The sequence below is a fragment of the Lichenostomus cassidix genome, chromosome 27 (assembly GCF_008360975.1).
Source record: "Lichenostomus cassidix isolate B80296 chromosome 27, HeHo_3.0, whole genome shotgun sequence".
Lineage (NCBI taxonomy): Eukaryota > Metazoa > Chordata > Aves > Passeriformes > Meliphagidae > Lichenostomus > Lichenostomus cassidix.
In genome coordinates, this window is record NC_139507.1 from 255178 (window position 1) to 282997 (window position 27820).

Here is a 27820-nt window from a genome sequence, read left to right on the forward strand (position 1 = left end):
GAAGGAAGGAAGGAAGGAAGGAAGGAAGGAAGGAAGGAAGGAAGGAAGGAAGGAAGGAAGGAAGGAAGGAAGGAAGGAAGGAAGGAAGGAAGGAAGGAAGGAAGTAAAGGAGGCTGCTGCTCCTCCAAGGCACTTAACCCCAGCGTGGGGATGGTTTGGTCCCATCCCCTGAACAAGAGCAAGGAGCAGCTTTGGCACTGGGCCCACCTGCCCAGGTAAAAGCAGGGCAGGGAGGAGGGGGCAGAGCCAGGGCCTGTCCCTGCCACAGCTGCCTTTGGGGACCTCAGCCACTGCTCCACTGCAGGGCTCCCTCCCCTTTCCACCCTCTGAGCAGGGACATGGAGTCAGCCTGAGGTCCAGGGCTTTGCAGGGACCTGTGGATCCATCTGGGCTGGATCAGAGGATTTAACTAATTGTGCTTCCCTCCAGATCAAGCCCACTCTGTGTGGCTGTTCAGAGCCCTTAGGAGCCATCCCCACCCTCTGCAGGGTTCCCTCCCCTCTCCCATCCCATTATTCTACTCCATCCTTGGTGTCAAGATGAGAAATGACCTGGTCAGACCAAGCAGCAGTTACAGGACATCTGGAGGCCCAGCAAGGGACAGGGGAGTGGTACAAAAACACAGCCACATGAAGCAATGTCTACAATCACTTCACGGCTCTCCATCCATCCCCTTCCAACATAGAGGTCTTTGGCTCCTCTCGAGGGTGCACCTTCACCAGCAGCATTCCAGCATGTGCTCACTGGGAGGTGGACCCAGCTTCCCAGGGGATGAGCTCCATAAGCTGTCCCAGCAATGTCCCGGTGTCCTGTCACCTCAAAACAGACAAACCCAGTCAAGGTGGTGACATGGGACATCATGCCCAGGATTGAGCAGACAGAAGGCTGCTGCAACCTCTCCAGCCTCCTCCAGCTCCTTCTGCTATGCCAGCAGGTCACACAGCTGCCAGGGAGATGACAAAGCAGCATCTCAACTGTCCTGTCCCCCAGGCCTGCCCAGCATGTGGGGCAGGAGCTGTGCAGGTGCCCCATGACTGAGTTCCTGCTCTCCCAGCAGGGTGGGGCTGCAGGCAGAGCCTGGCCCTGTGCCATACCCCCTTCCCAGGGGTCCCCCACAGTGGGGACGTTGGCTCCCGGTGCGGCCACTCACTCCCAGCTCAGACGGCCGTGGATTGCTTGATGCTGTGGAAGCTGACGCGGGTCGGGGAGGTGGGGATGGACATGGCCCTGGCCACACGGGCACGGATGGAGTGCTTGTCCTGCCACCGGTGCCACCGCTTCCGTACGGCTGAGCGCACCTGGGCAAGATGAATGAGGGACATTTAGTCATCATGCAGAGGCGATTCAGAGACACCAGCCATCCTTCTCCTCAGTCTCCCAGAAAAATAGGCATTAATAATATGTGATTTGGTAACAAAACAGGCTCATCTGGGGTAAACTTTCCTGAGCCAGCAAAGGTGTGGGAGCATTTGGAGGAAGCAGAGGAAAGAGCAGCCCAAATAACTGGCCCCAGGATTCACTTCTACTCTCTGAGCCTTTCCTTTCTGCTGTTTTTGTTGTGGGTCAGAGCCTGGGAGATGTCCTTATCCATGTACAATCCACATGGGTATGGGACTCACCCTGGGGAACGATTTCCCCAGGATCTCTGGTGCAGGTGCTCTGCTGCACCAAATCACACTGGTGCACCCTGAGAGTGTCTGCTCTTGGGGGTGGGTTTTCCTCCTCCAAAGGAGGAGATGGACAGCAGCCATTCCCATCTGAGCAAAATCTGGGGCTGAAGATATACCTGGGGCTGGAGGTGAAGCGCCAACTCTGATCACCAAAGACCTTCAGATAGGGAATTAGGGACCAGCACCCTCTAAGCTCTGTGCAGTGGTAGAGCCTCAGGCTGAACTTGTGTTTGCTTGCAAGGAAGGGTGTAGACCCCCCAAAAAAACCCAGCCCCCTGTGCTCACCTCACTGTTCAGGAAGCAGTAGAAGACAGAGACAAAGAAGCCCTGCAAGGAGACAAGCAGCAGTGTCACGGCCAGCAGGTACCCCCCGGGCAGGAGCTTTGGAGCAGCCCTGGGGTTTGGGGGCACTTGGTTTTGGGAGGGGGGCAGAAGTCGGATGAGGCACCAGCCAGGATGGGCTCCTCCACATCTCTTGGAGAGGGGACTGGGATAGAAGCCAGTGCTGACGGCCATTACCTGGAAGGACTCCAGAAAAGAGTTGAAGTAGATGAAGACTATCCTGGAGATCTCATCCTCCCCCGGGTTGACAAAGAACAGCATGTAGGTGATTCCCAGCAAGGGCAGCAGCACCAGCGTGGCCTTGACTGCTTTCCTAGGGAAAAAACAGGGACCTGAGCTGCTACAGTGCAGCCCTGAGCACAAGGACTCTGCCCATCCCTCTCCCAGCACCAGCATGGCTTGGACTGGTCTGCTGGGACTTGAAAACCGATGACTGGGGGAGGATGGAGCCAAGCAGGGCTGTTTTCCAGTGCAATACGCAAGGGACTGGGCTGGTTTGAGCACTGGGCCCCAGCTCTGCTTCTCCATCCAGAAAAGGGCAGTGGAGAGAAGAGGCCTGACTGTGAGCTGGCATGGAGTGATTGCTTGGCTGAACTACAGCTCGATTAAAAAGGAATTAAGGAGGGTATAATAATTCACACCCTTCAACATGGGTTTATGAAAACATTATCTCAGGTAATTAATTTGATATCTTGATGAGATTACAAGTGCAGTTTGTGAAAAGTCATAGTGCTGATACAGAGAGTGGGGGAAGGACTGGGGTTTGGCACCTCATTCCTTTGGATCAGGGGACAAGAACAATGCCAAGCCATCCTTTTTGCTTAAAGATCCTCTTAATGGACAGATTCCAACAGTAGATGAACACAGGGAAGGTCATCCCTGGAGGGTCTGAGCTGGGCAGAAAGGGGGTCTGGGACCTGTTTTGCATCTCTGACCTGGAGGAGAAAACAGTCTTTGACACCAATGGGCTGATGACACGGAGGAGCTGGAGGGAACTGAGGAAAACTGGAAAACGACAGTACAGCACATTCACTGGTGTAGCTTGTCCTGGGCAGCAGCCATGGCAGCAGGGGACACATCAGCTTTTTATCGTCTAAGGTGAGCAGGAGCTCTCCAGGGCTGTCCTTTGCCTGGTTTAAGCAGGACTTCAGTTTATAACCTACCAACTTCTCCAAGTTTTCCTGTCCCACAGAATATTTCTGGGAAATGAAAATGTTCTCCTGCCCAAAGGTGATAAACCCTCCCAAAATCAGGCACATAATGGAAAAATCAAAAGTCTCATAAAATTGCTGACTGGAGCCAACCAGCCTTTTCCCAGAATCTTTATCTTTGCTTACTCCAAGCTGAACCCCTCATCCCAATTCAATACTCTGTGATGAGGAAAGCTGGTACTTCCCAATAAAAGAAAAAGAATTTTTCCATTCTCATTTGAAAAAGCCACCCTCTACCTCAAAACAGCTTCTCTTGACCCAGCACACAGTGAGATGCCCCAATTCCTGCCTACAAAATGATCCAGACAGAGGCAATGATGAAGCCCAAAGTGTCTGCTATTCCAGGTACTTTGGGGAGCTGCTCTGACTGTGCACCTCTTACGTTGTCTGCAAAATATTCCCCAGCAGACAAGGATGGGTTAAATCTTCTTGTCTTGTGCTGTAGGAGTGCTTTACAAGGAGGTGTTGGGGTGGCATTGATTCATCACTCTTTCCTCAGCCTTTGCTTTGCTGTCAAGCAGTGATTTAATTCTCACCTCCATGCCAGGATTTGCAGCTCCCAGACTGGAGAGCTCATCAGTTCCCACCACAACAGGCGTTTGCAAAGAGACTCAAATCCCAAGGGTTCACTTCAGAGGCAGAAACAGCCATCCACACTCTACATCACAAGGCTCTCACTGGCCAGGAGAACAGCCCCAGATTTAACAACCATGTGCCTCCAAAGAGCATTTCAGGTGCTCTTAGGTGTCTCTCCATGCTCCCATCCCCTTGCTTCCTGGCTAATGGGGCTGTTCCCATCCCCACTAATCAAGGGGGAACCCAATTCCTAGGTTGGTTTCCTGCAGGGTCACTCATGCTCTTACCTGTACTGGATTGTCTCTGATGTGGTTGAAGCTCGGAGCTTTGTCATGAGAATTCGGACAATGTTGAATAGAAAGATGAAGTTGATCTGGGAGGAACAGGGACACTGGTTAGTGTCTGCTCCCCCAGGATTTCCTCCCATTTTCTCAGCAATGGGGGGGGAATGAGGGAGCCAGGGGAAATGGGAATGTTTCCTCTTGAACCTGATCTACTGCCTTCCATGCACCATGAGAGGATGTCTGCCTTGATTATTTTTAAAACACTTGAATAATAAGATTTAGGAGTTTGGTCAAGGGATCAGAGCAGCATGGTGTGCCAGGAGATTGCCAAGGAAGGACAAGTGCTAGAGAAAGGGCTGAAGGTGAAAATGCTGGAGGAAGAGGAAGAATCTAAGGTGGAGAGTGGCTGCCATCACAACTAGGATCTGCCTGGCCGCTCTCCTGGATGCTGATTTGCTAATGAGGGTATGGGAAGGCAACCCGGGAGCAGAACACAATTGTCAGGAATTAGCAGTGGCCTGGCTGCCTGATGGGCTGGGAAATGGGAAGCAGGATCAATTATTCTGTCATGCTAGTGATTTTTACTCCCTTGAGTTTTCTCAACATTGGGCAAGGAGGAAGGAATAGCTTTGGGACTTTGTGCGTGGCTTTTGCCCTGCAGACACAGGTTAGACCCCCACCTTGTGACCTGCCACCTCTGTCCTTCTTTGTCCCTCCCCAAAGGACAAAGCCCCATCAAACTGTGCTCCATGTGACCCTTGGTTCAAGCACTGCTGCTCTGACAGCGGCCAGGAACAGAGATGTGGAATCAGCATCAGGGAATGGAGTTGAGGATCCCAGGCTTCTGCAAATGCTTGGCAAAGCATCCCCCCACACCCAAACAGTGCCAGGGCACAGATGGATGGACCTAATGATGCACATGGGATTCTGCTGATGAGAACATCCCTGTCAGAGTGAGGTCTCCAGGCTCCTTCTTCAGCCCATCCCAAGCCCAAAATTGCTCAAGGGGCAGATAGGGTGAGGGGCAGCTTGGGTGAGGGGCAGCAGAACCCACCCCAGCAGAATGAAACTAAAGGAGGGGGTGAGACCCTGCACATGAGCAGCTGTGTCCTGCCTGCACACAGAAGGACTCTATTTAGCACACAAGATCACTTTGCTCTTACCAGAAGCACCAGGATCATAGGGCCTTGGTAAATGTAATCAGTATAAACTCCTGCTCGCTTCCCAAACCAGCACCTGCAAGGCAAGGACAAGCAGTGTTGGGGACAAGCCTGCCATGGGAGTGACCTGGATTGACTCCTGTCCTTGCACAGTCTCTGTAAGTCACTGTCTATGGGGCGAAAGCACTGAAACTCAAAGTGCTGCAACCATGGTGGAATAGCTTCCCTGGGAACTTGGTAAAAGGAGGTGCATGTGTCCTTGTGGGAATGTTTATGGGCCCCATATGGATGGGGGAACTGGTTATTGAAGGACAACTTCCTTGCGAAGACAGTGACTGTCCCGCTCTGCTCTGCACCTCACCTCACATCCTGGGGGCAGTTTTGGGCACCACAATATATGAAAGATCTAAAGTCATCAGAGAGCATCCAAAGGAGAGACACAAGGATGGGAAAGGTCTGGAGGAGCCACACGAGGAGAGCTGAGGACACTTGGAATGTTCAGCTGGAGCAGAGCAGGCTGAGGGCAGAGCTCAGCAGGGGCTGCAGCTCTGATCTCTGCTCCCTGGGACAGGGACAGGACAAGGGAATGGCTGGAGCTGTGCCAGCCAGATCAGGGAAGGGTTCTTCCCCCAGAGGGTGCTGGCACTGCCCAGGCTCCCCAGGGAATGGGCACAGCCTGAGGCTGCCAGAGCTCCAGGAGTGTTTGGACAGCACTGCCAGGGATGCCCAGGGTGGGATTGTTGGGGTGTCTGTGCAGGGCTGGGGTTGGTCTGGATGATCCTTGGGGGTTCCTTCCATCTCAGGATATTCCATGATTCTCCCATCTCAGACACACAGATGCAGGTCAGCTCTGTCCCCAGCAAACCCTGTGGGACCTCACTCAGGTGTATCCCTGTCCTGGGAGCATCTTGTCGGGGTTGTTCAGTCAGTGCCTATGTGAGTAGCACAGGGCTTCTGAAGGCAGAAGGGAAAACAACCTCTAGAAAAGAGAGCAAGCTGCCGTTCCTCTCAACGATCTCCTTCCAACTTCCCAGTCTGGGATGAACTCTCATGTACCCATTAAGACCTTCATTAGCAGGTGAAAATGGCTCAGGTGGGGGTAATTTAGATCTCTGCTGGTTAAACCCCAGCTCCCTTTGGCAAACCTATTGTAGAAAATCTGGTTTAATCTCTTTTTCCCCTTAAAACTCTCATTTGCCTTTTGAGGAGAAACAAACAGGGCCAGGGCTGTAGGCAGGGCTTGTACTGCAGAGAGCTGAAAAGTGGGATAAAAGAAAGAATAGAAGAATATTATCATTTTTTCCTCCCTGACAGAGTCCCTGACACAACTGATCCCTGAGTGTTTGGGATAGAAAGAAAAATGGGGGATAAGAGCAATCAGGCTCACTTCTCGTTGTCATAGTAGAGCTTCCCGATGGCCCAGGCGATGATGATGGGAAAGGGGATACCTGCAGGGGAACACACAGGTGAGTCTCAGGGGTGTGAGGTCACTACAAAACCACACTGCAATAGGGGTTTTGTCACACACAAACCACCCAGTGAGATGATGTGTCCATGCAAATCCCATCCTTCTGCTCCTGGTGCTCTTTTTGCATCTCTTTGCATGCAAGAAGAGCTGAAGCAGGGGATGGAGGGGGCACTGCCCATCACTAAACCCTGGGAGCCACTGGGTGAGGGGAACCCTGGCACTCACACCAGCCGATGCAGATGAACATCCATTTCCGGAGCTTGTCTGTGGAGTAGGTGAGCACGATGGCTGTGTGCAGGTAGCAGCCCTCGCCGAACATCCAGAAAAAGTTGGTGACATGGAAGTAATTGTAGGCAGCAGTGACCAAGCGGCACCAAACCTGCCAGGAGATGTGGAGCCTGTTGAGCTGTGTGTCACAGTGGTGAAAGCAGTGCAAAGAGCAGCGCAGACCCCAGCAGAGTAATCAAACCCGTGTTCCTCATAGACCTGGGTTGTCCTCCAACCACCAGCCAACCCTATTTATCACCTGAAGTTGCTTTTGTAGCCACATCTTAGTGGCTTCAAGCTGAAAGAGAGTAGGTTTAGGGAAGAAATTCTTCCCTGTGAGGGTGGGGAGGCCCTGGCCAACTGGGGCTTGGAGCAGCCTGGGATAGTGAAGGTGTCCCTGCCATGGCATGGGGGTTGGAACTAAATGATCCTTAAGGTCCCTTCAGAGCCAAAGCACTTTGTGGTGCTGTGATCAGCAGGGTTCTCACACCCCTCAGCTGCTCAGAACTGGGCTCAGCCTGGCAGAGCTGCACCTACCACATTGCTCTCGTGCACCTCGGGGTTCATGGTGAGCTGCACCACAAACCATGTGGCATTGCGTAGGATGAAGGCTGTGATCAGGTTCCAGTGGATGATGTTTCTCAGGCACCGGATGCTCCTGGAGAGGGGTGGAACAAGGCACCATCAGAGCAGTGGGACTGGGGACCATGCTGTTTGTGGAGCTGGCTGTCTCTGTTGGGAACCAAGGGTGACCTGCTGGGAGCATGCCCTGGGTCAGGTGGGCAGGAAGAAGACCAGGAGGTGGAAGGCACCAAGGAGGAGCCTCCATAACCAGGTGCTTTAAAAAAGCAGCAGAAGAAAAACAACCCTTAGATAGGCAAGATTGCTCCAGCCTGGAGAGCAGTGGCTGTGGGGAGGACCTGGCAAAGCACAGGGGCTAAGTCCTTCCCTGCCTGAGATGACCTCACAGGAACACGGCAGCAGGTTTGTCACTCACCGCAGGCGCATGAAGAGGACAAAGGCCACGAGGAGAGCCCCCAGCGAGACACAGTGGCCCAGGTAGTTGATGATGACGGCAATATGGTAGTGCAGCTTGCTCTTCTTCTGGGAGGGGGAAATGGGCAGGGGGTCAGCAGCAGCCCTGTTACCAGCACAAACCCACGTTCTCCACCACATCACCTCTGGCAGCTGCACCGCAAATTTTGGGCCCTTTTTCAGGAAGCAATTGGAGCCCATCCTGGGACAGGACAGTGGGAATGGAAGGAGATGGGGCTAATGTGGGAAGGAGAGACACCAGCCTGGTTTCACATCCCACTTGTACCAGGGCAGCTCACAGGACAGCTCAGTGCTGGGACATCCCAACCCATTCTCTAGGGAAGCTCTGCCGGAATTCAGCTGAACTCACTGGAATCTCATGTTTCAGTTCATCCCCCATTGCCCTGGGGGCAGCTGAGAGGCTGAGATGAATTTGGGTAGAGGGAAGGTGTGAGTGATAATTGAATTAATTGATCACTCCTGCTGTTAGGCACTCATCCAACCTGTGAATTAGCAATTAAGCCAGTGAGAAAACCATTCGTGGCAAGAGATATCAGCATCTTAAATACCAGAGGTGATATGAACTGCAAATTAACAAGTCATATCTCTTCTCCTCTGCTTTGAGGGGTGGCTTGACCTACACAGGGGCTTGTAATTCTTGATCCCCATTTTTTTATCTCTTTCAGCTTCCTAAATATCTCCTTTATTTCATTGCCAGCAGGGAAGGACAGGGTTTTCACTGAGTGGTCTGTCAGGAGGGAGCTACAGGACAGTGACAGGGCTGATCTGTACCCAGAGGATCTGGGGACCTCACACTGCCAATCCTCTTGGATTTTTAATGGGGATGGAAACAGGCGTGGCTCTATTTCCGATGGGGAATAAAAACGCAAATTAAGAAGGGGGTCGTAATTGCCACATGCAACTTTATCACTGGGATGTTGCTGCACGTTCAGCCCTTAGCTTCCATGGGCTATTCCTGGCCTGGATGCTGTTGCCTTTCAAAATTCCATTGTCTGCCCCTCGCCCTCCTGCCAGGGAGCTCCTACCTCTTCGCTGAGGATCTCCTGGCACTGGGAGTAGTTGACACGTGCTGCCCAGCTCCCGTTGGCGAGGCATTCCCTGTACCCATTATCTGAAAGAGAGGATGCCCACGCAAGGGTTAACAGAGCATGGGGATGGGCACAGACATGTGACCTGACTGTCACTAATGCAGGGTGCTGGCATCAGGCCAGCGGTATCTTCTGCTTTGAAGGTGGCTCAGCTATGGCCTTGGTCACAATTAGAGGACCAAAATCCTTGGAATATTTCAAACCTACTCAAGAGCTTTAGGTATGCGCCAGCTCTGCCCTTGACACTGGGGAAGCCCAACACCTCTCCACCATACAAAGCGATGCAGCAGAAGCAGCACCAGTTAGATTCTTCTTCCCTTTCTCTCCACTGTTTGCTTGGGTGATCATGTGCCACCCCAGGATCTCTTCTGAGATGGCAGCACGAATTGGAACTTTTTTGCCTCCCAGCGAGGACAGCGGGTGGCAAGGCTAATTGGGACGGAATGGCCACAGTGCCCCAGAGAGCCTGTGCTTGGTGTCAGCAGCAGGGTGATGCCTGCACTGGGGTGAGACTGGGCTTCTATTAGTGGGAGAGCATAAGTCTCGTCAATGGGGTTGGAAGGGATCGGAGACAGGCTCAAGTTGGGATTAACGCAGAGAGGATCCTGCAACCACACAGGAGGCACCACAAAGCAGGACTGTGTCTGTGCCACCCTCCACGGCTGCAAGAATGTGCAGGATGGAACAATTCATGTTTTCTGTGGTAAGCAAAGTGTTTCTTTCACCAAAACCAGCACTTGGCTGGTCAGAAACTCAGCCTTATGCTAGGAATGGCTTTGGGCACTTTTCATATGCTGTCGCTTCATCCTCTGCTCCCAGCATGTCACTGGCAGTGACAGTGCAGCCACCTGTGCCAGGAGGAGACAAGGCTCAAGGTCCTCCAGTCCTAGCTCAGCTGGGAGCTTCAGACCCCTGTAACACCTCCAAGGGCAGAGCAGGGTCACTCCTCTGTCTTTGTCCCCAAGCTCGGAACATCAGCTCTCTCCTCCCAGGAGGACCTTCTTATAAAGCTGCTTCTCTGAAATGACCCTCCCTGAAATATGGGGTCTGAGGTGCTGTTTTCTTTTTGGTCAATGAGCTTTGCTCCCAGAGGTGTATTGTCACTTGTGTCCCACAACTGTTGCCCGCCGTGTCCCCAGCAGTGCTGCCCCTCTTACTGGTGGTGTTGTACCGCACGCCATAGAAGTACTCGGGGCAGGGCCGAGCCACCAGCTGTCCCACCGCGCTCCGGGGCCAGCACGTGCCGATCAGGTCCACCGAGGCGTTGCACTGGGCACCTGCAGGGACGAAGGGCATAGGGTTAGCAGATATCTCTGGGCCACTACGAGCCAATTCCAGGCTGCTGGAAGGTCAGGATATTTCTGGAGAACTGGGGCTGCTGGGTGAGCTGATGGGTCACCACAAGTTCAGTCCCCAGAAAACCCTCATGGCAGACACCAAATAGGGTCTGTGCAAGACTCGCAAGGGCTGGTTGACCCATCCTGCCCATGACTATTACTCTCGTCCTGTTTAAACTACTTGGCTAAGCCCAGTTCTGGCACAAGCCTGGTTTTAGACCTGGCTTCTAAGTCCACTTCGGGTTCCCTGGCTCTGGTCTGCCAACCCTGCTCCTTCCTTCACCCATGACTTTGGCAACCAGCCCCACAACAGGCAATAAGCCAGACTTTCTCTTCCTCAGTGGTGTGTCCAGTCTGGTTCTGAGCCCCTCCAAACATCTCACACCTCCTGGCTTCAAAATCTCCTTCCCAGCCATTCCCGTTTGTCTCTTTCAGTCTTTCCCGGGTAGAAAACTCCAAAGCTGCTGATGCTATTTCAGATTTCAAGGACTTGTGTGCTTTTCCCAGCTACACAAGTGTGCTAACGTAGGCATTAGGTAGGCCAGATTGCAGGCTTTTTTATGTATAATTTGTGTATATTTAGAACAACATGTACCATAGCTAAATATGTCCCTGCTCCATCTCACAGTGAGGTTGGAAGAACAATGGCTGCAATACACATATAATACAACCCAAGATAAGCAACAGAGATATGAGCAGGAGATGCTGGAAGGGGCAGAGTTCAGTCCAAACCACTCCTAGGTACCAGAGATGTTTGTGCTGCTGGCCCAGAGACAGAAATTGTCATTTCCTAGGACAAAACACCCCCATTCACAGCTCCTTGGGTGTGAGAACAGTGTTTCCTCACCCCCCTGAATTCATGGTTGTTATTTGAATGCCTTTCCCAAAAATTCCTATGGATGGAGCTGGCTAAAGAGCGACCAAATAAAGGAAAGCAAAATACTGTTATTAAGATGGTTTTTAATTTTTACTGTTATTAAGAAGGCTTTTATGGAGGAATTTATTTTTTCATCAATTATCTGAAAAATTGGGTCCTTGTTATTTTGGGATGTTCTCAGAGCAAATTTTCAGGGCTTTCAGTGTCTTCTTCAAACATCTTAGCATGGGAAAACAACTTCCAAGCATGTGAGCTGGGGAAGCATCACAGCATGGTGAGTGTTACCTTCTGCCTCTCATAGCTTGTAGGGAGAAATTAATTTTAACAATGACCTTTGCTTTTAGCTTTGCTAATATGTAGTGTTGCTGTGGCAACCTTCCCTTTAAGTTAACTGTTTTAAGCCTGTGTTTTGTAAGAAACAAGGTGCCTTAAAGCACGTGTATGTCTGTGCCTTCCTGCATCCACTTGAATTTATTGAGCTCCTTTGTTGTTTTGACCCAAATTTGACAAAGAAATAGAGGGTCACAGTTAAAAATTTTATGATAACATTCATCCATGTAAAGAAAAACCAACCAGTAATTACTTGAACTAAGGACAAAATTAAATTGCAAGTGCTCTCCCTGTTAGCCACCCAGGTGAGAAGCTGCGTGAATGTCTGGAACAGGAAAAGCTTCTCTTGGAACAACGCAGAACAGGAAAATGGGGCTTGCACAGTGCTAATGCCCATGGCAGCTCATGCAGCTGTCACAACCCCATCCCAAGGACCGGTGAGGCTGAGCACAAACTCCACTTTCTCTGCATCCTCTTGTGCCTCAGTTTCCTTCCTGCATTCTAGGGCCTGTGCTGGGGGATGGACAGAGATTGCTCAGGGAGGACAAACAGGGAGAGAGAGTAATTAAAAGTCAGCAGGGCCAGAGAGCAACAATGTGGTACTCTTCACCAGTAAAACAAACCCACAGCAATGCCATTAATAACCAAACCCAAGAGAGATTCGTGGAAATGGTGTATCTGAGGTGTATCATTGTGCAATACACCTGCTCAAGGCTGGATTTAGTATCTCCGCCTTTCTCCAAGGCACTTGGCGTGATGCTGCTTGGCACTCCTGTTGGAACACAATGCGATCCCACCACACACCAAATCCAGTGGGTCCTGCCAGTCCCACCACAGGGACGGGGCAGCAGAAACATTAGGACCTCTGCCCTCCTTGTCCCATGGGTCAGGGTGGTGCTGTGGGGTGACATTTGGGTGAGCAGAGGCTCAGCCAGGCTGTCGGATGCTCCTGGACCTGTCCCTGTGCTTCACCCCCATGCCTCCATGCTCCAGTAGCAGCAGCATTTGGAGCTCTGTCCCACTAGGTTTTAATCTAGTGGGTGGCTGTAATATTTTTCCCAGGCTCACACTGAGAAAGGCTTGGTCAAGAAAAGCTGCAGAAAGCAGATGCTGTTCTTTCTGCTCTCCTCAGCATACAGAAAAAAACCCCGTTCTGATGGGGAAGGGATAAGTAAAACACTGAAGGCAAAGAGTACTGTAAGGGCTGCAATATCCCCTTTGCCCAGCACAACCCTCTGCTCCAGCTCCTCCCCAGTGGCACCTGGCTCCCAGCATTAAAGCACTGTTTAGCATGGAAACTATATGTGCCAGTGCTGAATGCTTCCCTGCCTGCTTGGCAGCCCATCCTTGTTTGCAGGGGAATTCTTCTCCAGGTTCTGCACACATGTGCTCTGGCTTCTCAGCTCCACTGGCTGCACAGCTTTGATCTTCGCAGATTTACAGCAAGAAAGGTCAATGAATTTCCTACCTGCACTCAATGTCCCTGATTTGGCTTTTTCCCACACAGAAGCATGGCATTTGGTGGAGGAAGGAGCAGGCCCTGCATTGAGACAGAGAATGTGGCACAGGGGAAGTCACTCCAGTTCCTTCTCATCCTCTTGCCTTTGGGTTGTGCTACTCTGAAGCAATATAAAGCATTTACTTTCTTCTGAAACAAAAAGTGTCTGTCCAGGGACTTACACTGAGACAACTATATCACAATAACTGTCTCGGGATAACTGTAGCAATATCCCATCTGTTTCTATAACGTATCCTTCTCCAGCCTGCTCCCACCACTTGCAGAGGCCTCCAAGATGGCTCTGAGCTAAAACCACAGAACCATGTGAAACCTGTCAGGGTAAAGCTCTCCACTTCCAGCTAATCTACCAGAAGATTTTGAGCAAATTTAAAGAGGATGGAGCATGTTTATCATGGTCCAGCAGTACCAGACATGTGGCCACAGTGCTTTTGAGCTGGTGCCAGGAGGTCTGAAGTGTTATACCATCAAGCCATTGCTGGGATGCTCTCAAGAGGAGTAAAGCAAAGGTTGTGCTGATATAACTGTGCTGGTAAACATCCTGCTCTACACTGGGCACAGCTGTGCACCAGCACAACATCCCAGTTTGCTGCTGTGCACAGACACTTCTCTGAAGGGTGGAAGGGTGAAGCCTCTCTCCCCTTCTGCAATGCAAAGAGGCCACAAGAGATGATGGAACTCTGAATTACAGGCTCATTCCCATGGCTGGGAGTGATGGGGTTATTTATCTAAGGTGTCTCAAGAGGCTGAGTAACTCAAGAGCTGAAAGTTGTTATATCACTACATGTCTTGAGCTCTTATTCACCCAGTTATCTTTGTCCAGCACTGATGTCTATTGTGACTGCACTGCTGCTGCTGCCTCGAGCCTCTGGCTCCCTGAGAGTGTCCCCTGTGCCTCTGCTGCAACATTTGCATTTGGCAATCAGGACTTCATCTCCACATCTAATCAAAATACAACTCACTGTGATTCCTCATGCATCAACTGTAACTAACAAACAAAAAGCTCATTGTCCCTCCCAGGCAGCTCCACCACAGTAGTGAAGGAGAAAGCTATTTCACACCTTATTGCCCCAAAAGAAGGGCCTTTGGGGGATGCTTTTACTCAAGTGCTGATGTGCCAGGCAGGGGTGGCTGGGTCGAGTTTTGGAGCCACTCAGATGTTAAATGCTTGAGTAGCACCTTGAGGCATTGAGGGAAATGGCACTGGAGGACACTTAATGTTAACATGGGGTAGAAATTGGGGTGGTGGAGCTGTTTGCCTTCCCTCTGAGCAGAGGTCGGTGCTCAGAATGGCTGGGAGCAACTGTTGCTGCCTCAAAGTAGATCCTTGCTCCAAGGATCTACACCCTCCCTCCAGCACTGCTTTTGGTGGCACTGGGGGCTTCTATGTACCTTTGTAACACTCCAGTCCTTAAAACATCCCCAGCAATCCTTCTAAGCATTCAAGTTCTATGATACTCGATGTAAATTAGGCTAATTAGGTGTTATGACAGCTATGTGTCTTTGTAATGAATTTTTGGCTTGTTGCTATTCACCATCACCATCCCCTTGGGTCTTTGCTGCTGCTCTGGATAAGAATAAATAAAAGGCACCAAACCCAGCTTGTGCTGTTGGTATCTGATGCATCTGCTCAATGTTGTCACTTAAGATGATCCATGTACAGATTTGCAGCACATATATATATATATATACATACATATATATATATATATATATATATAATGTAGTGGGCTGTGTTTGGGGCTTATCCTGTTGTCCTGACACGACCCACGGAGTGTTTGGAGTTGTGTTAGAACCAAGGGTGGCAGGAAGTGGTTTATTCCCTGGGGTTGGCTGGGATTTGGTGATGGATGAGTGAAGCATCACAATCACTCCCTGGCAGAGTTTTCCCAGCACGGCCTTCTAGTTTGGCTACAACTGAACAGTCTCCGGCAGTGACTTCACTGCATACAGTCCAAAGTACAGTTTAACTGCTGTAGCTGCTTCTCACACTGGGATGTGCCAGGACACAGCTTCCTACTGCAAAACCTCATCATCTTCCCTCCTCCACTACAATAAAATCTATGAATATCAGTGAGTTGCTATTGACATCCCTGTTTCCCAGATGATGGAGCAGAATGGCTTTATTGACACCAGCATATCTTTACACCACTAGGATTTTCCATATAGATGAGGGTTTTGTTTCCCAAACCTACCCAGTACCATGTCTCTCCCTTAATTCCCTGCCAAGACTCATTGCTGCATCTTTAACCCCTGCTTATCTCCTTTATTAATATTTCTGCCTTGATGGGAGAGATGCCAATGAGACTGAAGGGAAAAGAATCGCTGACATTAATTTGACCTTTATGAATTTAAATTTCAGATTCACCCCAGGGGAATCAGTGAGTGAATGAAAGAGCAGTGGCACAAGGGCTGCTGGAGCAGCATCAGCGCTTTGGGAGCTGAGCTGAAGTGGGTGGAAAGGCTCTTGGTCAAATTGTCACCCACTGTGAAAGGTGTTACCAAACCTGCCTGTGAAAAGTACATTCTCATCACTCACTGCTTCTCAGCCCCAGGATTTTGCTGTATCTGGAACAATTAGATTTGCCTTATTTAATGCAAAGTTATGCTCCCTTTTTCCCTTGAAAAAACCCTCAGTTAAAAACCTCCAGACATTTTTTTTCTGCTTAGCTTTGGTGTAGTAGTTTTTTTCCTGACAAAGAATTTTCTGTGCTCTCCTCTCTCTCCTGAGCACACACATGGGATTGAGGATAAGAATTCATTGTGCTAAGCTTAAAGGAGTGGATCGTGCAGCCAGGACCAGAGGGGAATGTGAGCAATAGGGTGGCAGCTCCTTGGGCTGATCCAGGCTTGAGAGCTACAAATGGCAAAACAACCCCTTGAGAGGGCTCTGAGCTTGTTCTGCTCAAGTGCTTTCTGCTGAGCTGCTTTGGAAAAACCTCATTATTAATTAGGAAGAGGCTCTCCCATCTGCTTAGATTCCCCCTTCCTTCCCCAGGGAAGCAGTCCTGCAGTTGCAGGGGATGCTTTGCCCCGGTAGATGAAATGACCTTGTCCCTCCCTGAGGACTTTGTGGCAGGGTGAGAAGCAGCTGCACGCAAACCCAACAACAATTTCAACTCCCACAGCTGGGGAGTTGAAATCATCAGCCAGAGAAATCCATGGTCTGAGGCAGTCCATGAGCTGGGAGCCCTTGGGACAGCACCTATCCACCCCGGACAAGGGATGCTGATCCTTCTTGCGTTCCTTTACAAGCCTAATCTGAGACTTTCTTGCCTTTCAGATGTTTGGGGGTGCAGCTGACCCAGCTTCCCAAATGCACCACATTGACCTCAAGTCCAGCCTGATATTCCTTCTTCACTGCTACTGCGGGAGGCAGCTTTCTGTTGCAGCACCCAGCTGTGCCCCTGTGTCCCAGTCCCAGCCAGAATCAGGGGCTCACCAGGAATTTTTGATGGATACCTAAACTATCAAGTTGGAGCATCACACCTGTGCAAAGAGCCTGAATTCCCAGGGATATCACCCTGCACTGGGGACTTGAAGGAAGATGGGTAAATCCATGGTGATAAGAGGGCAGGACAGGAGACCTCTGTGAGGCTCAGCTTCTCCATGTCCTGGGATGAGAGTTTGCACTGCCTGCACACCCTGAGCCTAGAGAACATCATCCCAGTGTGCCTCCACCCCACTGCTGTGGCAGAGACCTCTCCAGCTCAGTGCACATGCCTAGAGAGTGCTGGCACCCTGATGACATCGCTGTCCAGCCACACATCCTCCTTAAAATGGAGAGATTAAGGGACTGGTGAGCTGGGAGGGGAGGAGAGCCCATGCTAGGCTGTGTTTCGGAGGAGGGATACTGCACACAGGCATGAGGCAGTACCTATCCATGCATCCAGCAGATCCCCTGCCGAGTCACGCACTGGGGGACCATTGGGCTTGCATTACCAGCATGTGTCATTTCCCAAGGGTTGTGAAGACATTAACAAATTAAGTCTCAGGGCCCTGCTGCAATTCTCATTAGCATCATCCTAACAACTCTCCATGTTAAACAGCCTCAAAACAAAGTTTCCAGTTTAGTAAATATCCCTCTGTAGGAATTGTTGCCTCCATCACGCAGGGCCTAAATGGACCCCATGGACCAGGGCTGGCACTGCAGTCTGCTTCCCAAGCAAATATAAGACAATTAGTTTAATATCTACCTCTTGTTCTAAGCTCCCTCCTCCAGCTGGAAGTGGCTCTTACATGTGCCAGCCCCAAATCAATGAGTTGCTCAGGAATTGCAGGTTGGATGTGTGGAGGCAATGGATAATTTGCAAATCCGAAGCCTCACATTCTCCCCTCTGCCATGGACACTGAGGTGCACTAAATCCTGCTTGGAATCACGCTGACAAATCACCACTGAGCAAAGTCCAATCCTTGCAGAAAGTAGTGGTCAGTGCTTGAGGATGGTGGTGATTCCAGGGCAATCCATCAGCAAACCACAACAGAAATTCTCCCACCTTTCTGACCTCTCCCCAGGGCTTGGGAGGTTCCAGCAGTGGGTGGAAAAGGCCATGAGCTGGGCATGAGGATTCTCTGGGACCTGCCTGCTGCCCTGGGTCAGGATTTATCACTGCTTAACCTGACCAAGGACAGGCCCTCACCAAGCAGAGTGATGAAACCTTCAGGGAGCAAAGCACACGAGTGATGACCAGGTTTCTTGTCTGACCAGACATCCAGGCATTGCCATTCCATGGACAGCTTTGCTGTCCCCCGGCTTTCTGCCTCCACCTCTTGGGCTTGGGATGTTTCTTTCAGGTCCATAGTAGCCTGGGTTTGGCCAGGCACTGGATCAGCTGGTGCCAAGATGGGATTTGTTAAGAAAGAGCTGTTAATGTTGCTGTTAATGGGTGGTGGGCCGCCATCCTTCAGCTCTGGGTCCCCATGGCCATCTCTCAGTGCCTGGTCCTGTGGCCATCTGTCAGTGCCCAGTCCTGTGGCCATCCATCACCCTGATGGAGAGTTCCTTGGTGCCCGCTCTGATCCTCATTCAGTCATGGAAAGCAAACACCGCAGCATCCCAGAGCTGGGGAGAACTTTTCTCCTTGTCCCTGTGAGCTCCACTCCCTCTCACACTTCTCATCCCCCAAAACCTGCCACTGAACCAGAGCTGTCACTGCTGAGGTGACATCCAAATTATGTCCTGAATATAGGCTAAAAGCCAGTTTTGGCACAAGCCCTAACTTGATTGGATCCAACCCATTTACAGTGCTGAGCAGAAGTAGTCCATGACCCTGCTGCTCCCAGCCAGCAGGGCTGAGCCAGCCCTGGCCATGGCCATGTCCTGAGAAGCCCTACATGACTGGTGGCCTCCCAGTCTCAGTCCCAGGCTCAGTGGCACCTGTGTAGGAGTGCTGGGGGACAGAGGTTGGCAAAGCCCTGAGCCATGGTGGCCACACTGCACTGGTGATGCGGTCTCCACAAAAAGTCAAAACCTCCAGTCATTACCCCTGGGCAGGGGGATGGTAAAGGCAGGTGGACATAGAGGACAAAGGTCCTGGTGTCCCAGGGCATGGCAGAGAGCAGGCACACAGCCCTAATGTCTCTTTGTCCACCTCCCCCTCTGCCCAACAGATATTTATTTTCTCTATTTTCATCTCTTCTGAGATCTGCACCTTGTACCTACCTCCACTGTCACCTTGCAAGGAGGCTGCAGCAGCACCAGCACAGGGCTGGCTCTGCAGATCCCACCTCCCCCAAAAGGATCCATGCAGCAGCAGATGAGCCCAGAGACAACCCTGACACCCTCTTCCAAGCACTGGATCCCCAGGGGGTGGCTCGAGTGGGCTGGGGAGGGGGGGAGACTCACCAGTGTGGTTGGTGACAGGTGGCAGGCTCTCGCAGTACTGCTCCTGGATGGAGGCTGCAACCGGGCTATTCCAGAGGAGGAACACCTGATCGGGAGAGAGCAGACACAGGAGGGGCTATATGTGCAATCTGCTGCTTCCCTGGCCCCGAATCCCTCCTTGGGTCAGCTCTGAGCTTGCCCATGTCTTGGTGGGTACCACCCCCAAAGCTCCACAATGGACACGCACCCACTTTCAGGATGGTTTCCCAGGGAAACTGTGCTTATCCAAGCTGGAGACTGGGGGATTGCTCTCTGTTTCCCACCCACTGATCCTCTCCTGCCTTAAATACCCTCCTCAGCAAACCCTTCTGCAGCCCCTGCTGAATCGTGGAACCTCTGCTATTTAGCATTTTAATCAACACTTTTGGGTTTAGCATCTTTGAATCCTGAGAGCAGACAGGGAAAACACGATGAGCCTGACAGCACGCTCAGATTTTCAATCCGTTATTGAAATCACAGCCTTGTAAGCTGTCAGCGGGAAGATGTTCATACATGTCCTTAAGGAGATGTGATCCACAGACAATCAGATCTGGCTAAAGCCTTTTTTTCAGGAGAATTGTCAGCAAACACCAACATTCCCATTGAGTTGGAAAGCACTGACCAGGATCTATCCAGCTCTGCTAAAACTCTGCACGAAAAGCTATTTTGGAAAAATGATTACTGAATTGCCGTGCCTTTGCTGGAGTTTGGGGAAACTGAAAGTGAAAAATAGCCAGGATGAAGGGATTGCAAGAATGGTAGAAGGATGGTGCTGTTGGTCCCAGGGCTCACCAGGGTGCCAGATGAGGGAAGGACGGGACCTGATATTTTGCAAAACACAGAGCAGCTGCCCACTCTCTTCCAGCTCAGGGAAGGGTGACACAGGCTCATCCTCTCTGCTCCAGGGACCAGCAATAATGGTGGATGAGACTCAACTATGCTTCTTTCACCTTCAACAACTGACCAAGCCCCCTGGAGAAAAGTCACTGATTAAATGGCAGAGCTGTGCCCCAAAATGTATCACATACAGATCCCTTGGAAAACAGCCCTGAGCATGAAGGCAGGAAGGGCTGCACCTCCCCTGCTTGCAGGCAAGCTCCCAGCTCCTTGGGGACTACTACCTCTGCTTTCCCCATCAGCCAGGCCGATTCTAGTGCCTGACCCCAATTCCCAAGTGCCATTTACCTCCCAAACTGCTCTGAGCAGGGAGAAGACGTTCCTCCTCTTGCTCTTGAGCTGCAGAAACACTGACTGTGCTTGCTGGCACACCCAGTTGTCCCCACACCTTACCAAGGCATTAGCAGGATTTATTCAGACACGGAGAAAAGCTCAGCACCCACTTGCTCTTTTCCAAACAACTGTTTACTGCCTTAGGAAGCTGGTTTTGACAGCAAGAGAGATGTCAGGCAGACGTATAAATGGAGCTGAGAATAGCTCCCTTGTTGTGACTGCTCCAGATGGCACAGGGGATTCAGCAGCTCGATCCTGCCCTGGTGCAAGTACTGCTCACCTCTCCTGGGTGCTGGTCCTGCAGGAGCCCAGCACCTCCTGAGCCCAGCATCTCCTTTCAGTAAGCTGAGACCACCTAGACTCCAGATGGAGGAATCAAGGTGCAGGGGGTCTGCTCCCCTCTGTGTTGATGCCCACAGCTGGTGCCCACCAGACCTGGTGGCTCTTGGCAGGGCAGCTGGGACAGAAGGGTTCTGCCCAAAAGGGGCTGGGATGGTTCATCCACCTGAACAGGCTTTCAAGTGTTAATTGGATGTGTTTCTCCTGATCCCAGCCTGCTCCAGCCTGGCAGTGCCCATTCTCTTTCCAGACACAGGGAGAGGTCTTGGCGCTGAGCAGCACATGGACCAAGAAGCAGCCAGAGAAGGGTGTGCATGGAGCAGTCACTGGCTCTTTGCAGGTTTTGTAAAGGAGTTGAAACAGATACAGAACAAAGAGAGAAAGGGAAAAAAAGGATCCCCAAAACAGAACTAATGCTAAGAGCTCTTTTACCAGGCTCTGAATCTTGTCTCAGTGCAGTGTGGCCAAAGCTCTTGACAGAGGCAGAGGTTTTGTCCCACTCCTGTCAGCCTTTCGAGGGGAATAAGCACGGGGAGGTGTCAGCTGCAATGGGATTTGCCCCAGTCAAAAACATCCTGATCTGGCACTTGCTGGTTGCTCTCATCTGTTTTGCTCTTTGTGGGTTACTGAAAGCTCTCCCCAAGCTTTGCAGAGAGAACAGGTCAAAGCTCCGTCCTTGAAGAGCTTCTCGTGCCAGAGCATTGCTGCCGTAAGGTGCCACATGGTGCCCAGCAGGGCCCAGCCTGGCTGGGCTGGAGCCAAACTCACCTCAAGAGCCCCAACACAGTGGTGGGTCGTGCTCGGGCCAGAGAGGGGCCATGTCCCTCCACCCTCCCGGCCCTGCCTTCACACAGGCTAGAGCAGATCCTGCTCTGCAGGCAGGAACACCTCTGTGACCTCTCTCAGCCTGCCAAAATCCTGGAGAGCCTCAGCTGAGTGTTCAGCTGCCCGGGAAGGAAAGCAATCTGCTTCTCTTCCCGCAGTGCTCCCAGCCAGCCCGGGGAGCTGCTGCCACAGGGACGATGGTTCTGCTGGGAGCAGCAGAGACCCCGTGAGGGCACTGGAAGCAGCTCCTCCACCAGAAGCCACCAATGTCTCCCCTGCTTTTGCCTGAGCATTCACCCAGCTCCCTTCCAGGCTCTGTAACACCCGTTTTATACACAGGGATGGTGCTGGCTTAACCTTGCACCTCATGGAGCACCAGCTCCTTCCTTTCACCCCACATTTTCTGTAGCAGGACCAGCGCCCCCCAGTCCTCACTGCATGGTGCAGACCCAAAACCTGATGCTGCTCTTGTGTTTTCTGCATCCCACACACAGCAAACACCTGCTGCGGTTGGTGTCCCACCACCCACCATGCCAGTGCTGTCCCAGAAGGGAAACTGAAGGACTGAGGACCACCTGCCTCAGGTCACTCAGGCTGTGGGGCACCATGTGGGGCAGATCCCACTGATCTGGACACACCACTCCAATCCTGGTGTCACCAGGGCTCCAAAAAACTACTGGGGTTTGTTGGAGCTGTTCCTGTGCCTGTGAGGGGACAGGTTGGCAGGTCCCCTGGGTCAGGAGGTGCAGTACAGTAGGCTGGGACAGTGTCAGCATGTTGGCACTGGGGGTCTGGCTGCTGCTGTGGGGAGTGAGCAGCACAGTCACACACACACAGTGTCAGTCTCTGTGACCTGCCACTGACCTGGCAGAAAAATTCAATTAATAACAATTAGGAATTAATGTCCTCTTGTGGTGCTTTTGCTTTTGCTCTCCAAAGCAATCCACTGATAATAATTACTACATTCACATTTGACTGCAACATCACCCTCTGCACTGTGCTACCCAGAGAAAGGCGTGTCCCCCCCATATCTTATTCCCTCAAACAAGAGAGGATCTGCATGGCAGGAAGGGCTGACAGCTCTGAGCAGGAGATAGATGGCCTGTAGACTAATTAGCAATCTAGGAGGTCCAGTGCCGAGGGGCTGTAATGGGAGAGCGGAGTGATTAGTGCGATGAAGCCTGGGATGAAGCCCTGGGAGACAGAGGCTTTGCACAGAGTTGCAGAGGGCAGTAGGAGCAGTGGACAGTGATGGCCACTGAGACCTTCCTGGGAGGGGGGACAATACCAGCTACCCTGAAGTTGTCCTTGCTGTAGGACCTCTCTGACGCATCAGTTCTGCTCCCTGGCTTGGCTGGGCTTGCTGCCCACTACAGACTTAGTGTGGCAAAGATCTCCTGGGACACATAGGCAGCGGAAGGCTGAGCAGCTGCTGCCCTGAACCTTTGCTGAGGCTCCTTGGGGCATTAGGCTGGGATGGAGCCTGCTCTTGGCTCTGAGCCTGCAGGAAAAGGTGCCAGACTTTGGGTGTTAAATACAGTGAGAGTTCAATGAGCTGGATGGCAAGCTGGGATGGCAGAGCAGCATCAGTGGTACGGGAAGGGAGCAGCATGTGCTGCCAGGACCGCAGCTGGTGGCTGGAGGTGGCCTGCAACAGCCTGACCAAAAGATGTCCCTCAAATGTGCTTGGAGGTGCCTCCAGACCCCCTTTGCTGCAGGGGATCTCTCTGCCTTTGTCTCCTCTGACTTCCAGGAACTGTCTTCTGCAGCTGGGGAGCTTCTTACCTGCTCCACCTTGAGGGCTTTCACTTGGAACAGTTCCATCCTCAATTCAAGCCACAAACAAAACCTCCAGGCAGCCTCTGACCCATGAAGGACCCTCTTTACACCCCCGTCTTAGACCTGGCAGTGACCTGCTCTGTTGCCCATGATCTCAGGGTTCCTCCAAGCCCCTCTGCTGCTCTACCAAGCCCCCATTGCTCCTTTATTGTTTTTCCAAAGCCCCATCCCAAGCCCTGCCAGCATTAAGGCATCAAGGCAAAGCTCAGGCAATGGAACAAGGTTCAAAGGAAGAGCCATGGGGGGATTTCCCATGGCTGATGTTACTCAGGGAGAGAGCAGGCAGCGAGAACATCTCCATGTGGCATTAAAATCTGCGAGTTTATTAATTTATCCCCATTAGAGGGCCAGTCCCTGTGGTGTGTAGACAGAAGCTTTGGTGAGAATGTTTATTCTGTTTGGAGTCTCTCTGAGTGTACTGGATGCAGATCCTAACAAAAGAATATCAATCGGGGCTAAATGAATGCCCTGTAAAACCTGATTTATGAGCAATTAAAGGTTTTCCTGGATTAAGCTCTGGTCTCCCTCGCTTGCCATAAATAATTCTGACTTCATTTATCTGTCAAGAGGGAGATGGATTTTTGGGAACAGGTGAAAAAATGACTAATGGCATTTGGGTATTGGAAGCTAAAGGCACAAAAAGCTGGGGAAGGGGACACAATCTACGCAGCTCCTATGGGATCTGGATTTGCCAGGGCAAAGGCTGCTGAGGAAGACTGGAGTGATGGATGCAAGCTTAGGGGAGGGCTGTTTTTCTAAGGCAATTGTATTAAACTCTCCTGCAGATTGTACACATGGAACTGCTGTGCATTGAGAGGTATTTTCAGTTTGGGATTGGACTTTTTTTCCCTCCAGCTCCATCTCAAAACCCACATCTCAACTGCTCCAAACCCCCTCCTTCACCTATCACCTTTTTAGGGTTGCATCCTGGGATGAACATCTGCAATTGCCCCATATTTTTTTTCCAGTTTATTCACATTCACAGCTCAGGAAATCTTGGCCACACCGAAGCTGAATCTACCACTGCCTTTCCAGGGCGATCAGTGCAGATTTCAGTGTGGAAGAGGGACTGTGATCTGCAAAATGCCAACTGCCTTTGCCCTTGGCCATCGGAATGGAGTCGACTGCTCCTGGGTGGGTGAGTGTGGATAAAGCAGAACACCCTGCAGAGAAGGAGGGTCTTTCTATCAGCTCAGAATACAGTTAGGGGGAAAAGGAAAAACAACAGATGGGCCCTGGCTATGTCATTCCATCTTCAGAAAAAGCCACTGTCTCCTGAGTGACAGCTCTGAGGTGTCGGACAACTGCTCTCAAACTCTTCTTGGTGAGGAAACCTCATGATTTGGGGGTTGATTTGTGCTTTCTTTGGGTTCAAAAATTGTTCTCACAGACAAAGCCATGCATGCAGCCTCTCCAAACGCTGCAGACTCAATTGCAGCTTGAGCTTGTCACTTGCAACAAACTTCTGGGCTAGCCCTCTGCAGGATTTGGAGTGAGCAGAACTGGATTTCAGGGCAGGGTTGAGCTGCTGGTGCAGGATATTCTCATCCTATTCCTATATATTCATTCTATGGTGACAGAGCAGCTATTCTGGGAACAGGCTGTGCCTTTTCCATTCACTTCTTCACTGGGGATGCAAAACCACAGGGATGATTTCATACACACTGAATCAACTCCAGCTTTTAAGGAAAGTGAGGACTGGAAGAAATACCCAGAGCTGGCATGTCCTGTGACTGCAGCTCTGCATCTTATGCAATGATTGGAGCAGGGAAGGGGCAGGGGTTGGCTTTTGGGCTTATTGCTGCTGGAGGTGGTCAAGTGAGAGGGAACACTATCCCACCCCCAGCATCAATCTCTGATTTTTCATTAAGTGCTTTTGCAGTTTTATCAGCCCCAGAAACGTTATTGGCTCCTGACAGAGCTCCAGGTGAACTGGTTTATTTTAATCACTTTTTTAGTTTGTTTAATTGACTTGCAGGGTGCCAGGGAGCATTTGGCAGCAAGTTCAGCTGCCTGTCTCTTTGTCTGCCTGACCCCCGAGGGATGTCTATCCAGTAAAGCAAGATGGGCAAACTGATGCTAAAGTGGAGGTGCTGACCAGGTGCATGGGGGACACCTAAACTATGCCAACTCAGTATCTGCAGGGGAGGTTTGTCCCTACTGAGCTCTGTGTTGGAGCTGGGCTGCTGCAGGTATCTGCACTCACAGGCTGGATGCTGCTGCAGGTAGACCTGGTAGCAGGGGTGCACTCACTCACAACTGGAGTTTCGTGGTCCTTTAGCACTTGCTGTCCCCAGGAGAGGTTTGGGATTGTTCTGGAAAAGGCTCTGAATTTTTAATGCATGTATGTATAAGGAAAAGTAGACAGCTTGCTTGACTGCAAAGCGGGGCTTGGGTTGTAGATTGGGTGTTTCTTTTTGGAGCCAGCTGGGGAGGTTTCTCTTTGCCTGGACTGGTTTTTGTGACCCCCTCCTGATCCCAGTCCCAGCACAGGGGTGGTTTTGTATCATACTCTGGAAGATTTTTGAGGACTTGGTGCTCCAGCTTCACAAGGAGAACATCCTTGGGAAACACCTGGGGATAGCAAGGGAATCCCCTGAGCCTACAGAGCTTTAACAGAGGATGGGAACTGTGTCTCAGCAGCTCTGGGCTTCTTTTGGACCACTTTTTGCTCACAGAGGTTATCAGGAGCTGTCACGCTCACTTGGCTGTCCCCACCAGAACCTGACCCTACTGCACTGGGTCTGTGTGGTGTCCCCAGGACTGGCCAAGAAGGACCTGGGCTGGGGGAAGAGATCCTGCATTGTCTCACCCTTATTCCTTACATGAGAGCCAAACAAAACCTGTACCAGGGAATACAACAGCAAAAGAGCTCCTATAAATCCTATCAATCATGCCTAGTGGGTTGCAGCGACAGGAGAGAGCAGCTGCTCAAAAGAGGAGCTTTTAGAAGCAGCACCAACTTGGCAGGGAGGTCTCCTGGTGAGTATCAGCTTTTCTCTTCACTTAGGTGGAGTCTCACTTAGGTGAGACTTTTCCTGGCCCAGAGGTGCAGCCAATGTTTCATGTGCACAGAGAGGTGCACAGCCCGCAGGGTACGAGCTACAGCAGTGCCGATGAAGAGGGCTGCCCCTCCACTTTACCTGCTGTTTTAACTCTGCAGTCTCAACTGGGCCACTGAGACACCATTCTGCAGCCAGCCAAGCCGATTTGCCCTTTTACCCCTCCTTGACACAGAGGTTTTATCAAAAACCTGATCATTTTGTTTAACTGCCACGATAGGCATGCTAATTTAAAATTCAAGATTTCACTGGAAACTTCTTAGTCTCGTTTGTCTAGGGTTTGGGATTTAAATGTGCTTCGGGTTGCAAATGTTTCCCCCGATGAGCCCTCAAGGAAGAAAAATATTGCTTCTGACAAAGCATTTGCATGTTGTGTAGAGCTGCAAAATTAGCAGTGGCTACATTTCTACAGCGAGCAAATTAGAGAGGAAAAGTCTTGTGCTCTGCAGGTGCAAGAAGGAAAAGGAGAGGCTTCCTTAGAAAATCAGTTACGGGGGATACAACTGGGCTCTGCATTTGCATTGTCCACATCCATCACACCCCCAGAGCGGCCACCCCCTCCCTGCAGCCTGGAAAACTGGTGGCAGCTGGTTTCACTGGGAGGTGCAAGGCTGGGAGTTTCTGGGAGCCCTGGGCTGTGCCCAGGAGGACCTGGCTGCAATTCTCCCCCTCGCTTTAATGATCCTTTCACTCACTTCAGCCCCCCCTCCCCGATAGTTTTTGGGCATCACGAGCTCTTGACAAGCACCAGTGACTCGACTGGAGGAATTCTCCCGAGGGCCTTTTGTGTCGCGGTTTCTCTTTTCGCTTTTCCCTTCAAAGAAATAGAAAAGTCACTGCGGAGAACGCGGGCGGTGCAGGGCGCAGGGGTGATGGGGAGGGGGCAGAAGGGCCCTTGTGGGAGAAGAGGACTTAAAGCATCTTACCTGCAGGAGGAGGAAGAGGGCAGGACGTAGGCTGGGCACCATCCTCAGCTGCCCCTGCGCCCAGCTCCCCGGGGCATGGCTAGCAGCGTCCCCGCTGTTGCTGGGCTCCGGCCGTCGGGGAGAAAGTCCTCTGGGCTTCCAGCGAAGGACCGCAGCGGGTCCCCGCGGGGCTGCGCGGAGGCTGCGGGTCGTTCTGCGTCTCGCTCCTGCCTTTTATAACCTCCCTAGAGCCAGTCCTCCGGCTGCCCACCTTCCAGCTCGCCCGCCGATGGGCTGCATCCCTCCTCACCAGCCTCCCACCCACCTCTCTCCCTCCTCCTCTTCCTCCTCCCATTTTCTTTCTTCCACCGCACTGGTGCCTTCCAACTCTATTTGATTTTTTTTCCCCCTTTCTCCTTCCCTCCCTCAGTATCTCGAGCAGCAGAAACTTCCTACCTGCCCAGGACCGCCCTCCCTGCTCCCCCTGCAGTGGGGTCTCTCCTCTCCGCCCCTCGCACTCCCATCGTGCAGCCTGTGGGGTCTCTCCTGCGGAGCCTGGCGGCTTCCCTCGCGTC

General features: G+C 51.6%; 1 protein-coding gene across 2 annotated transcripts; it reads right to left on the bottom strand.

Moving 5' to 3' along the window:
• Nucleotides 1–81: 81 nt before the first annotated feature.
• CRHR1 (corticotropin releasing hormone receptor 1) lies at nucleotides 82–27565 on the bottom strand. 2 transcript variants are annotated; one of them, XM_085083364.1, is made up of 13 exons: nucleotides 27267–27561; nucleotides 19028–19112; nucleotides 10280–10399; nucleotides 9060–9145; nucleotides 7976–8082; nucleotides 7516–7636; nucleotides 6937–7090; nucleotides 6631–6691; nucleotides 5247–5319; nucleotides 4087–4172; nucleotides 2190–2325; nucleotides 1956–1997; nucleotides 82–1298 (listed from the first exon to the last, which is right to left on the bottom strand). In XM_085083364.1, exons 1-13 carry the CDS (start codon nucleotides 27306–27308, stop codon nucleotides 1158–1160), a joined length of 1254 nt encoding a protein of 417 aa, XP_084939490.1. In that variant the 5' UTR covers nucleotides 27309–27561; the 3' UTR covers nucleotides 82–1157. The 2 variants fall into 2 exon arrangements, with proteins under 2 accessions (XP_084939490.1, XP_084939491.1); XM_085083365.1 differs by lacking the exons at nucleotides 82–1298; nucleotides 1956–1997; nucleotides 2190–2325 and adding an exon at nucleotides 2336–2947 and having other exon boundaries at nucleotides 27267–27565.
• Between the last annotated feature and the right edge of the window lie 255 nt (nucleotides 27566–27820).